This window comes from Ornithorhynchus anatinus, chromosome 8, assembly GCF_004115215.2.
Source record: "Ornithorhynchus anatinus isolate Pmale09 chromosome 8, mOrnAna1.pri.v4, whole genome shotgun sequence".
In the NCBI taxonomy this organism is placed as follows: Eukaryota; Metazoa; Chordata; class Mammalia; order Monotremata; family Ornithorhynchidae; genus Ornithorhynchus; species Ornithorhynchus anatinus.
In genome coordinates, this window is record NC_041735.1 from 50,660,439 (window position 1) to 50,673,684 (window position 13,246).

The 13,246-nt window shown below is 46.5% G+C and overlaps 1 protein-coding gene across 4 annotated transcripts in view; it reads right to left on the reverse strand.

Annotated features, from left to right (window-relative positions):
* OSBPL10 (oxysterol binding protein like 10) overlaps window positions 1–12,914 on the reverse strand; it is a 211,179-nt gene extending 198,265 nt beyond the window's left edge. For 2 of the 4 annotated variants that reach the window (XM_029070747.2, XM_029070746.2), the window contains exon 1: window positions 12,538–12,913. In XM_029070747.2, coding sequence (XP_028926580.1) covers window positions 12,538–12,848 — 311 coding nt within the window. In that variant the 5' untranslated portion in view covers window positions 12,849–12,913. Of the gene's footprint in view, window positions 1–12,537 lie in introns of all 4 variants that reach the window. The other 2 variants (XM_029070744.2, XM_029070749.2) reach the window with 2 other exon arrangements.
* Window positions 12,915–13,246: the final 332 nt, after the last annotated feature.

Sequence of the window (13,246 nt, forward strand, 5' to 3'; positions counted from 1 at the left end):
TCTTCTCCCCTGTTCTCTCCCCCTCCCTTCAGGCTCGTATCTCCTCCTGCCTCCATGATGTCTCCACCTGGATGTCTGCCCGACACTCAACATGTCCAAAACTGAGCTCCTTATCTTCCCTCCCAAACCCTGTCCTCTTTCTGACTTCACTGTCACTGTGGACGGTACGACCATTCTTTCTGTCTCTCAAGCCCACAACCTTGGTGTCATCCTTGACTCCGCTCTCTCATTCACCCCACACAACCAATCCGTCACCAATGCCTGACAGTCTCACCTTTACAATATCGCCAGGATCCGCCCTTTCCTCTCCATCCAAACAGCTACCGTACTGGTACAAGCTCTCATAATATCCCTGACCGGATTATTGTGTCAGTCTTCTCTCTGACCTCCCTTCCTCTTGTCTCTCCCCACTCCAGTCTACTCTTCATTCCGCTGCCCGAATTATCTTCCTGCAAAAACACTCTGGGCATGTCGCTCCCCTCCTTAAAAACCTCCAGTGGTTGCCCATCAACCTCCACATGAAACAAAAACTTCTCACTCTGGGCTTCAAGGGTCTCCATCCCCTTGCCCCCTCCTACTTCACCTCCCTTCTCTCTTTCTACTGCCCACCCCGCACGCTCCGCTCCTCCACCGCTCACCTCCTCACCCTCCCCCTTTCAAGCCTATCCCACCGTCGACCCCTGGCCCACATCCTTCCGCTGTCCTGGAATGCCCTCCCTCCTCACCTCCACCAAACTCTCTTCTCCACTTCAAAGCCCTACTGAGAGCTCACCTCCTCCAAGAGTCCTTCCCAGACTAAGCTTCCCCTTTTCCCTCTGCTCCCTCTCTATTCCCCTTCCTCCCTCTTCTCCCTCCCTCTTCCTCCCTTCACCTCCCCTCAGCTAAGCCCCCTTTCCCTCTCCTCCTCCCCCTCTCCCTTCCCGTCCCCTCAACACTGAGCTCATTTGTAAATATTTTTATTACCCTATTTTATTAATGAGGTGTACATCCCCTTGATTCTATTTATCGTGATTATGTTGTCTTGGTTTTGTCCATCTGTCTCCCCCAATTAGACTGTAAGCCCGTCATTGAGCAGGGATTGTCTCTATCTGTTGCCAAACTGTATATTCCAAGCACTTAGTACAGTGCTCTGCACATAGTAAACGCTCAATAAATACTACTGAATGAATATCAGTGCATCCCTGCCCACTTGAAAGGGACTCGAACCTAAAAGTTTTGGGTTGATGTTGACCAAAGACCAACAAAATCAATCAAATGTATTTATTGAGAGCTTACAGTGTGCAGAGCACTTTACTAAGCATTTGAGAGAGTACAATATAACAGAGCTGGTAGACACATTCCCTGCCCACATTGAGCTTACAGTCTAGAGGACATGCTCACTGTATTAATTGACATTAATATGCTTAATGGTCCTCAAGAGGCTCAGTCTCATACTAAACTCCTTACGTAGGATAGCACGGGCCCTGAGACCACCATAATCCCTGCCTGATTTCTACAGGCAAAAAGCGGGAGCAAAGGGAAAATGATAAAAGAGCCAAAAAGAAGAAAACCGTATTTCTGGAAAGAGAATCAAAGCCTTGAGGAACCGGATCTGTAGAAGGAGCCTAAAGAGGCACAGCAGGACACTCAGGGAAGAGGCAGAAGCGCAACTGAACCTGTCAGATTCCCAGCTGATAAAGGAAACAGACACACAAGAGCAATGGCACAAGAAAAGAGACCCATTCATTATGTCACTGACTAAAATACAAAAGGCTTAGCAGGGAGAGGAGGCTGGAGAGTGGGAGGGGGCTACTAGGTCGGCCATCATTTGCAGTTCCTCAAGATAAATGAAGAGCAGCAGAGGGATCCAAGAGGCCATCACAACCATCACAGAAGCCAGTGATGTCATTGTGAGGCTTTCTGCAAGGTGGCAACTAAGGAATTCCTTTTTTTCATAGTATTTGTTAAACGCTTCCTAAGTGTCAGGCACTGTATTAAGCACTAGGGTAGATAAAAACTAATCAGATTGGACAAAGTCCCCAACCCACATAGGGCTCACAGTCTTAATCCCCATTTTACAGATGAGGTAACTGAGGCCTAGAGAAATCAAGTGACTTGTCCAAGATCACACAGCAGACAAGTGGCAGAAATGGGATAAGAACTCAGTTCCTTCTGACTCCCAGGCACATGCTCGATCCACTGGGCCATGCTGCTTCTCTATTTCTAGCCAAACACCATTTCTGGCAGCAGACATGGACCAAATCTAGAGGTTACTGTAGGAACTGACTTGCGACTATTTACCAGCTGCAGGGAAAAACACAAATCAGTAGACACACACTTCAGTATTGCTCTCACCTCAGAGAGACAATGTATATCTGCCATTTAATTCAGACTGATTCCCTTCTATTAATTCTAAACATACAGTCATTATTTTGTAGTGCACTGGTAATAAGGCCAGTATGTTCCAAAAACAGAATATGTCCACCATAGAATGCTAAAAAGTCAACGATTATTTAGTTTGAATTTTAAGTCAGCATTTGAAAAGGACTGCAGAAATGAAAACCAACCCCAGACAAAATCTAGATTAGGGCTAATGGAAGAGGAAGGCCTCCTGGAGGAGGTGGCTTTTCAGGAGGGTTTTGAAAGTGGGGAGGGAATGGGGCCTGACAGATTTGAAGGGGAAGAGAATCCATGTAGGGGGAATATGATGGTGGAAGCGTTAGCTTGAAGAGACGGGACAGACTTCTTAAGGGCATGACTGAAATTTGTAGGAAACCTCATCATCTTTCTTGTAGAGAGCTCAACTTTCTTGTTGGTAACCTACAGAGCTCAAAGAAAATCATCAGCGTTGAAAGTAGTGCTGTACTAATTTAGATCCAGAGAAGCAGCATGGCCTAGTGGAATGACGAGTAGGGCCTGTGGGAGTCCAGAGATGTCCAGCTCCACCATTTTGCCTGCTGGGTGTCCTCGACCAAGTTGCTCGACGTCTTTGGGCCTCAGTTTCCTCATCAGTAAAATGGGGATTAAATACCTGTTCTTCCTCCCACTTAGACTGTGAGCCCAAAGTGACACAGGAATTTGAAAGCACTCAATCACCTTGCCCTCAATCACCTTGCCCCCTCACTGCTTTCCTAATACAACCCAGCTCATAGACTTCCCTCCTCTAATGCCAAACTAGCCACTGTACCTCAATCTCGTCTATCTCGCTGCCAGCCTCTCGTTCACGTCCTGCCTGGGGCCTCCCCCTTCATATCCAACAGGCAATCACTTTCTCCATCTTCAAAACCTTATTAAAATCACAACTCCTCGAAGAGGCCTTCCCCAACTAAGCCCTCATTTCCACTTCCCCCACTCCCTTCTCCTCTGCCACATGACTTATGTACATATCTGTAATTTATTTATTTACTTTATTTATTTAATGTCTGTCTCCCCCTCTAACCCAGAGGCACATTGAGGGCAGGGAATGTGTCTATTAACTCTGTTATATTGTACTCTCTCAAGGGTGTAGCATGGTGCTCTGCACATAGTAAGCGCTCAATAAATATGACTGAGGAACTACGGCAGACTTATCTGGAATCTATCCCATTGCAGAGTATTGTGTTTGGCACCTACTAAGTGCTTAAATGCAACGATTATTGTTATTCCTTTATTGTTCCCAGTAGAATTTGGGCAATCCCTAAAACCTAAGGGAGAAATGAAAATTCAATCCCTAATGATGAAGTCACATAGGCTATTTTTAACTTCTCATAAAAGTGAACAGAGTTGATTCATCTGTGCTGGGCAGCAGCAGCACGGGAAAGAGTCAAAGGCAGATAATCAAATGATCAAAATGTTGATCAAAGACAAAGGAAGAGACAAGCTTTTTTACTCTGTGGAGGAAAGCACTGGTACACCACTTCTGCAACTTTACCAAGAAACCTCTAAGAATACACACACCAGAACAACTTTCTGGCAGAAGATGGTAGGTTCGGGATAGGGTGTGTTCATGGAGTCGCTATGGATCGGGAACGATTTGAGGAGAGTAGCAGTCCTTTAGATATGGAGGGGGAGGGAGTGCCAGGCCGAAGGGAGCATCTGAGCAACTGCCCAACAACTGAACCAAAAGAGTCAGTTGTTTGTTCTGACAAACAGGAAACCTTTCAATAACTAGTGCGAAAAACACTCTTCTGATGACATGCGATCAAAATGAGCTGTTCATCAGCATTTATGGGAAAAGGCCAGTTATGTCCACTAAAATAAACAGTGTCAAATCCCGATAGCTGAGGGAGGAGAGTTGGATTTACTTCCCAGTGACATGGATTAGCCCTTGCATTATTTCCTGTTACTTTTTATTTCCAGTATCCTCCTACTCAGCTTTGTTTGTCCTGGCCCTATCACAGCAAGACTCTCCCTCCTATTAAACCAGGGCTGGTATAATAATCCATGTCTTCCAACAAAAAGGTGCCTGTCACTATGGCAACGGTATAGGAATGGAAGGAAAGAAAGAAAATGGGGCCGGGGGGGAACTTTCTATGGATCTTATCAAGAAGTATTCTGGTCTGAAGGACGCACACATGCCTGCAGCAAAGCCTCATCACTGAAAAGAGAGCCTAGTTACTGTGATTCGTTAAATGGCAAGCATTCTTCTGTGCAATTTTGGAAGTGTGTTTTGTTGAGGGACACTTCAGATTTCATGGAAAATGCTTCTAGGGCAAGCTAATCTAAAAGAAAGGGAAGGGGAGAGAGGTTTTTTTTTGGGGGGGGGGGCGGTGTTTATGAGCAGGAATCTTGTCTGTTAATGCTGTTGTATCTTCCCAGGTGCTCAGTACATGTGCTCTGCGCACAGTAAGCATTCAGTAGATACATTTGATTGATTATGCTATTTTTTTAAACAACTACTATGTGCCAGGCACTGTACTAAATCCTGGGATATATCTAAGCCAATCAGGTTGGACACAGTCCTTGTCCCACCAGGGGCTCAGGTTAAATCCCCACTTTACAGATGCGGAAAGAGACATAGTGACTTGCCCAAGGTCACAAAGCAGACAAGTGGCAGAGCCAGCAACCAGGCCCAAGCTCAATTCACTAGGTCACACTGCTTCTCGATTAAACACACATACTCAATACTTTGTGGAAAGGTCACTAATTAGACTGGGTCTAGGCATAACTTCCTTAATTTGTTGCTTTATGCTTCATTCCTTGTTTCAAATTGATAAAGCTCTTTATTTTAATGGACTCTTTCCAAATTACCTCGAGGATGCTGATCGAAGTACACCTCATGCAGAGCTGCTGATGAAGAGATTGTATCCATGTGCATGAGCGTCAGAGAATCTCCTGTATACTTGGCCCTTAAGACTCTAGAGCTCCTTACTTTTTTTTATGGTATTTGTTAAGTGCTTACTATGTACCAGGCACTGTACTAAGTGTTCGGGTAGGTGCAAGCTAATCACGGTGGACACAGTCTATGTCCCACATGGGGCTCATAGTCTTAATCCCATTTTCCGGATAAGGTAACTGACGTACAGAGAATACCTCACTCTCCCAAGTGCTCTGCACATAGTTGGCACTCAGTAACTACGATTCACCGAAGATGTATTAGGGCACCGTTTCTGGCCCTTGGCCATCCTGGGTAAACACTGTTCAGGAGGCCCACTTCAGATATTTGGTTACCCTGAGGATCCCACTGCACGTTCTGCCTATCATCACCACTTCAGCCAGCACCTCAGAGTGATAATCACCTAATTTGACCCTTTAATTGGAGTGTGAGAAAAGGAAAGGAAAAAAAAAATGAAAAATCTTGGGAACTGAAGTATAGCTTGGGAAGGAAAGAAAGACAGCCATGAGAAAAAGAATATATGGAGGCCTATTAAGACACAAAATATCCTGGAAACCTTACATAAAATATCCTGGAAATCCTTTTTCCAAAAACAAAACTCATTTACAGGGCCAGATTGCCCTGTGTCAAAGATGAGCTACAGGAACCCAAATCCAGGAGACAATTTGCACTTGATGCCAATCACTGACCTACTGAACCCACCTGGATCATCAGGGAGAATCAGTCAGACAGAAAGGGGAGCACATTAGTCAGCTCAAGAAATTAGGGGAAAATCGCATAGAAGTAAAAGCCAAGAAGTGGGATTCTGAGGCTTTGGAGAGTACATATGACTTCTTTTGGTCCAGAGGACCAAAGTAGGATTAGCAGGAACAGAGCAAGGGTAAACCAAAGGTGGGTTGCCAAGCTGACCTCCATCTAACCACCTCTAAGACCTCTCAAGAATGTCCAGAGAGCTTCAAAAACTCTTTAGAAACCCTGAAGGCTAGGGTTAGTTTCCACTTGCTACTTATGTAAAAACACTATGCTGTAAATGCATGTATTAAAATGAGATACTTATTCCTGCACTCACCTGGTCATCCATTTGCTATTAGGACAGTGAGGAAACCCAAGCAGGGAGAAAAACTTGAGATCTTCCTGAGCTAGCAGCCTGGGAGAGCGAATAATAATAATAGAGGTATTTGTTAAGCATTTACTGTGTCAAGCAATGTTCAAAGCACTGAAGTGAATACAAAGTAATAGGGTTGGATACAGGGATCGTCCCCCATGGGGCTCACAGTCACACAGCAGACTCCACTTGCTTGGAAGAAGAGGTCATTTGACAAAGTCAAGGGGTAGTGAAGGCTGATTATGGGAGCTAAATCTTAAGGGTCCCTGTGGGCGAATCCATCCCTGGAAAGAGAAAATCCCCAAGGGTTTGGAAGCAACATGGCCTAGTGGATATAGCTCAGGCCTGGGAGTCAGAAGCTCATGGGTTCTAATCCTGGCTCCACCATTCGTCTGCTGTGTGACCTTGGGTAAGTCATTTCAATTTCCTGGGCATCAGTTACCTCATCTGTAAAATAGGAATTAAGATTGTGAGCCCCATGTGGGATATGGACTTTGACCAATGTGATTATCTTGTCTCTACTCCTAAGCTTAGAACAGTGACTGGCACACAGTAAGCACCAAACAAATAACATTAAGAAAAAAAACCACAGGATTTGCCTGGGCATCCTGGCCCTCTTCAAAAGTGACTTTGGGGTCTCTTCCAGCCAGGGGGAATGAGGAGGGGGAACTGTCCCATGCACATACATAACAACACGTGATATTTTTTGCTAAGTGCTTCATTCTGCTGCTCTCACCTCTATGTTGTTGCCATCCTCTGAGTTGCTCAATTTTCACTCTGCTAGTGGATCACTTCTGTCCCACCGCCAACTTGGAGAATGGCAGCAACATTACTGTAATAGTAACCGTGGTATTTGTTACACGCTTACTATGTGTTGAACTAAATGCCAGGGTGGATATAAGTTCATTACGGACACAGTCCCTGTCCCAACTGGAGCTCACAGTCTAAGGGGGAGAGAAGTGCTTGCCCTGTGCTGATCACTGAACTAAATGCTGGAGTGGATATAATATGATCAGTTTGGACACAGTCCCTATCCCAACTGGAGCTCACAGTCTAAGGGGGGAGAGAACAGGCATTTCATCTCCATTCTACAGATGAGGAAACTGAGGCACAGAGAAGTTAAGCAGCTTGCCCAAGTTCCAATGGCAGTCTACTGATTTCCAGTCTTTTCCAATAGTACATACTGCTCCTGGCACTGCTTGGCTTACTGTACTTACCGTCTGAAGCCGGACCCGTTGCTCAGATACCAAGGTTTAATGGGAGACAGAGATTTCCTCCGCCAGGAGACGGAACAAGCAGAGGTCAAAACCCAGACTTGAAACCTGCTCAATAGCATACTACGATATACTGATAGCCTGTAATAAGGAGAGTTCCATAGCTCTTCATCATGAAAGAGATCACTTCCAAAATTAATATTTTCATATAAGAGAATGATGCACGTAACTTCATCAGAATATATGAACCAAGGAACATCACAATGATTCTCCCAATGGGAGCAGTCTGTGGTCAAGGAGCATAATGTTTCCCAGTCAATCATATTTTTTGAATTCTTACTGTGTGTAGAGCACCGTACTAAGCACTTGGGAGAGTAGAATATACAATATAACAGACACATTCCCTGCCCACAACGAGCTTACAGTCTAGAGGGGGAGAAAGAAATGAATATAAATAAATACCTCTGGGCCCTAATCTAGACCTCAAAGGCAGCCTGATTGCAGCAAAAAGGAATTTCAAGTCCAAGTGAATATGTGTTATCCTCCCACAGCTTCATAAAGAATTCTCTATACATTAAACCCAACCAAACTGGAAAGCAATACTTGAAGGTAGCTGTTGGGAGTTTTTTGTGGTGGTTGTGTTTGCTTGGGGTTGGATTTTTTTTCATGTATATCACCATACACATGCATCAAATCAAAAGGATATAAATTAGATAAGATCCATTAAACTATAAGCTCCTTTGGTGGCAGGCATGGAACTTGTGTTTTGTTTCTATTGTACTCTCTGTTTGGGATTTCACTGAGGGTTGATATTGCATCATTTGCACACCTATCTTAAATAATCTATGGTTGGAGAGAGAAATATTGGGGGTAATGTAATGCTAATCATCTGAAATTCTGGAAGTGTTCCTATTTCACTGAGATTCAGATGACAGGCCTTGTAGTATATCACTTTGAATTGTTTTATTAGCAGTTAGTAGGTAAGAGTCAGTCACTCCGCCAGTCAATCATATTATTGAGCGCTTACTGTGTGCAGAACACTGTACTGCTTGGAAAAGAACAATATAACAGACATATTCTCTGCCCACAAAGAGTTTATCATCTGGGGGAGGGAGGGGACTTTAAATATCTCTTCCTTATTACAGGGATCACTTCCAAAATTAATATTTTCAACAAGAGAATGATGCAGGTAATTTCATCAGGATATGTGGATCAAGGAGCACCACTCTGATTATAAAAAAAAAAACACAGTCAGGATATGAGACAGTTAAGGGATTTCAAGAGATTTGCACAGTGCTACCTACTGCTGAATTGGATGAGCACTCCACCCCCGAAAAATCATCAGTTCATTATCTGCTCCCCCTCCAGGTTGTCCTTTCCTGATCTGTCTTTCCTCCCTTCCTTTCCTTCTCACCCACCCACAACCATTGACCCAAATTACCTTCCCTCCAATGTGCAGCAGTGTGAAAGGAGACAGAAAACCAGGGGGGAGGGGGAATGAGCCGAATCACAAAAGATTTTTTACCAGTTCCTCCTAGCCCCATGTTGGAGAATACTGGTCTGGAAGGCATCATAAATCCATGACAGACTTTAATCCCCTTAACTAAGCCCAGAGTAAATTTTAGACTTGGAAAATTGTGATCCCTTTCAGAACACTGAATGGAAGCAAATATAAACAAGAGCAAGTAAAGATGAAAATCCAGAACTGAAATCTGCTCAATCCTGTATTACAGTACACTGTAATAAGAGTCCCTTGCTTTTTTCCAAATCTTCCCTCTACTCTCCCCATCACATCTAATGGATTGAAATGTATTTTAATATTACACAAACACATGAGTTGCTCTAATTTTTAGAAAATCCCCCTGAAAGAATAAATCCCTTTATATGCAGTGCAAATAGAGTATTGCATTGTTCCCAAACAAGCAAGTCTACTTAAGAGCTCTACTACCATCACAAACTGCTTAAAAGGACTAAAATATGATTACATAAAATACAAGAAAAACGCTTTAACTGATGAAGTGTCATTAAAACAGCACTTAGAAAATCAAACTGCCATCAGTTGAAATCAGATTTAATCACTGGACCAATTACTTAGAGCAAGCATGATTTTTAAAAAAAAAACTTGTGAAATTTCCACTCAATCTGATTTCTTTGCGTGGTGGGGGGAATAGTGGAAGTGGTTAGGGAGATGAGAATACTTTCTAGGAATTAAAAAAAGAAAGAAATAGGTGAAACTATAACACCCACTAACATGACAGCAGATCTCTCCCCAGAGGCAAAAAGGTTTGAATGTTCTTTTGGTAATCAGAGAATTTTTTAAAATTATCCTGTCGGCAAGCAAGGCAATACAGTGCTCAAACTTCAGAAGCCAGCATCTTCCGCAAGGAAGTTTCTTCTGCCTTGCAATCTCACAGCCAATCATTGATATTTACTGAGCGCTTACTATGTGCACAGCACTGTACTAAGTGCTTGGGAGAGTACAGTGTACTGGAGTTGATAGATACATTCCCTACCCAAAAGACAGAGAGGCAGCATAGCCAAATAGATAGAGCATAGGCCTGGGAGTCAGAAGGACCTGGGTTCTCAACCCAGCTCCACCACATCTGCTGTGTGACTTTCAGCAGGTGGCTTAACTTCTCTGCATCTCAGTTATCTCATCTGTAAAATGGGGATTAAGCCTGGGAGCTCTATGTGGGACACGGACTGCGTCCTCCCTGATTAGCTTGCAGCTACCCCAGTGTGTAGTGCAGTGCCTGGCACATAGTAAGCGCTTGACAAATAGCAATAAAAAAAAAGTCACCAGAAAGGTTCAAAACAAGCTAAGGATTTCAACAGTACAGATAACCAGGCCTTCAGGACAGATGAAGTAGCCCCATTTTTAGCCAGAGGAGATTTACTGGCTCAACAAATGCTCACCTCTAAATTTCTGATTCAAACCTAAGATAGGGCAAGAGGGATCCCAAGTAGACGGATCCTGTCCAGAGCAGGACCGAAAACCACCATAACCGCGTAAACTACCACATCCACTCTGTTTATACCTATCAGTGAGGACTCTGGGTTCCTTTCAACAGCATTAGATGAGTTTTGGTTATTGTTAACTCAAGTTTAAAAGTAAATTCTAGCCCCCATTCCTCTCTCACCACAACTACTGCGGGCAGAACTCTTAACATCATCACCTCTGCCTATGGTCTCCCCTTCACATGCCCAGATCCAGCCAAGTGATTCCCAACATGATTGTGGAATGGGGAAATCTGGTGCACAAATTCCGGGTCAGAAGAACGGCATCTCTTGGGGGCAGGGGAGGAAACCTGGCACTCAAACACTACAGGCCGGAACAGAATCCGGAATAGAGAAGCAGCGTAGCTCAGTGGAAAGAGTCCGGGCTTGGGAGTCAGAGGTCATGGGTTCTAATCCCGCCTCCACCACTTGCCAACTATGAGACTTTGGGCAAGTCACTTCACTTCTCAGTGCCTCAGTTCCCTCATCTGTGAAATGGGGATGAAAACTGTGAGCCCCGGTGGGCCAAGCTGATCCCCCTGCATCCCCCCAGCGCTTAGAACAGTGCTTTGCACATAGTAAGCGTTTAACAAATACCACCATTATTATTAATCCTTTTTAGGCCCTGTTTTTCACCCCAAGTGCCCAGAGAATGAGAAAGGAGGGGGAAGAGGCAACTTTTCTCAATCAAAACTTTTTAAAAAAGGAGAGTTGTTGCACCAGCATATTTCTAGGAGGCGATGACTTCTCAAAGCTTTATCAACCAGCTCACACCCTCCTCCTTCCAGAGTTCGGTTAAGGGGACCGGCAAAACGCCCCTCCACCCAGCCCCGGGGCCGCCTCCTTCTCTCCCTTGAGTCGTAGGTGGGCTGGCTGGCATTTATTCATTCACTCGTACTTATTGAGCGCCTACTATGTGCAGAGAACTGGACTAAGCGCTTGGAATGTACAATCGGGCAACAGATAGGGGCCATCCCCGCCCAACGACAGGCTCGAAAGAGCCCGGGCTTGGGAGTCAGAGCTCACTGGTTCGAAACCCGACTCTGCCACTTGTCGGCGGTGTGACTGTGGGCAAGTCACTAAACTTCTCTGGGCCCTCAGTTCCCTCATCTGTAAAATGGGGATGAAGAGTGTGAGCCTCACGTGGGACAACCTGATGACCCTGTATCTACCCCAGCGCTGGGAACAGTGGTCTCTGCACATAATAAGCGTTCAATCAATATTACTGAATAAATGAACTTGTCAGCTGTGTGACTTTGGGCAAGTCACTTCCCTGGGCCTCAGTTCCCTCATCTGTAAAATAGGGATTAAGATTGTGAGCCTGACGTGGGACAACCTGATGACCCTGTATCTCCCCCAGCGCTGGGAACAGTGCTCTGCACATAAGCGTTCAATATTACTGAATGAATGAACTTGTCAGCTGTGTGACTTTGGGCAAGTCACTTCCCTGGGCCTCAGTTCCCCCATCTGTAAAATGAGGAGGAAGAGTGTGAGCCTCACGTGGGACAGCCTGATGACCCTGTATCTCCCCCAGCGCTGGGAACAGTGCTCTGCACATAAGCGTTCAATATTACTGAATGAATGAACTTGTCAGCTGTGTGACTTTGGGCAAGTCACTTCCCTGGGCCTCAGTTCCCCCATCTGTAAAATGAGGAGGAAGAGTGTGAGCCTCACGTGGGACAGCCTGATGACCCTGTATCTCCCCCAGCGCCGCGGACAGCGCTCTGCACACAGTAAGCGCTTAACAAATACCAATATTAGTATCATTGAACGGGGAAGGGGACAGCGGGGGTGCCCTCCTGGGCAACTCCTGGAAGTGGGGGGGTGGGAGAGGGCAGAGGATGGGGGGCGTGGCCTGCAAAGAGCCGGGTCCCCAGCCGGCCCCCCACCCCGGGCCGGCCGCCCCCCACCCCGGGAGCGGCGTGTACCTGTTCTGCCAGCCCTGGAGGAGGTTGGTGTACTTGCTGAGCACGCCCTCCAGGACCGGCTCCCTGGGCGGGCTGGGCGCCGCCGAGCCGGGGCTGCTGCCGCTGCCGCTGCCGTCCCCTCGGGCCCCGGCCTGGCGGCCCGACAGCCCCCGGCCGGCGGAGGAGCAGGACGGGGACGAGCCCGCAGAGGTGGCTCGGCTGCTGCTGCTCCGGCTGCTGCTGGCGCTGACGCCCCCCTTCCTCCTCCCTCCTCCTGCTCCTTCTCCTCCGCTGTCCCCGTTGCTGCCCGCGCCCTGGGCCACCTTCTCCATGGCCGGTGGGCTGCGGACCAAGCTCCAGGACCTGCTCCAAACCCCCGGGAAATGCCTGACTCATAGAAGGGGGAACAGCGGCGGGAGGAGGAGGGAGGAGGGAGGAGGGAGGAGAGAGGAGGGAGGAGGGAGGAGGGAGGAGGGATGGGAATGGGGGGAGCCAACCGGGGCTGGAGGGGGCGGGGCGGACCCTCCTTCCTCCCTTCATTCATTCATTCGGTCGCACTTCGTTCGTTCATCCATTCAGTTGCATTGATGGGGCGCTTACTACGTGCAGGGCGCTGGACTAGCTTCTCCAGCGCTTACTGTGCGCGAAGCACTCGGCCGACCGCTTGGAAGGGACAATCCGGCCGCAGAGACTCACCCTCTAAAAGAACCCGGGCTTTGGAGTCAGAGGT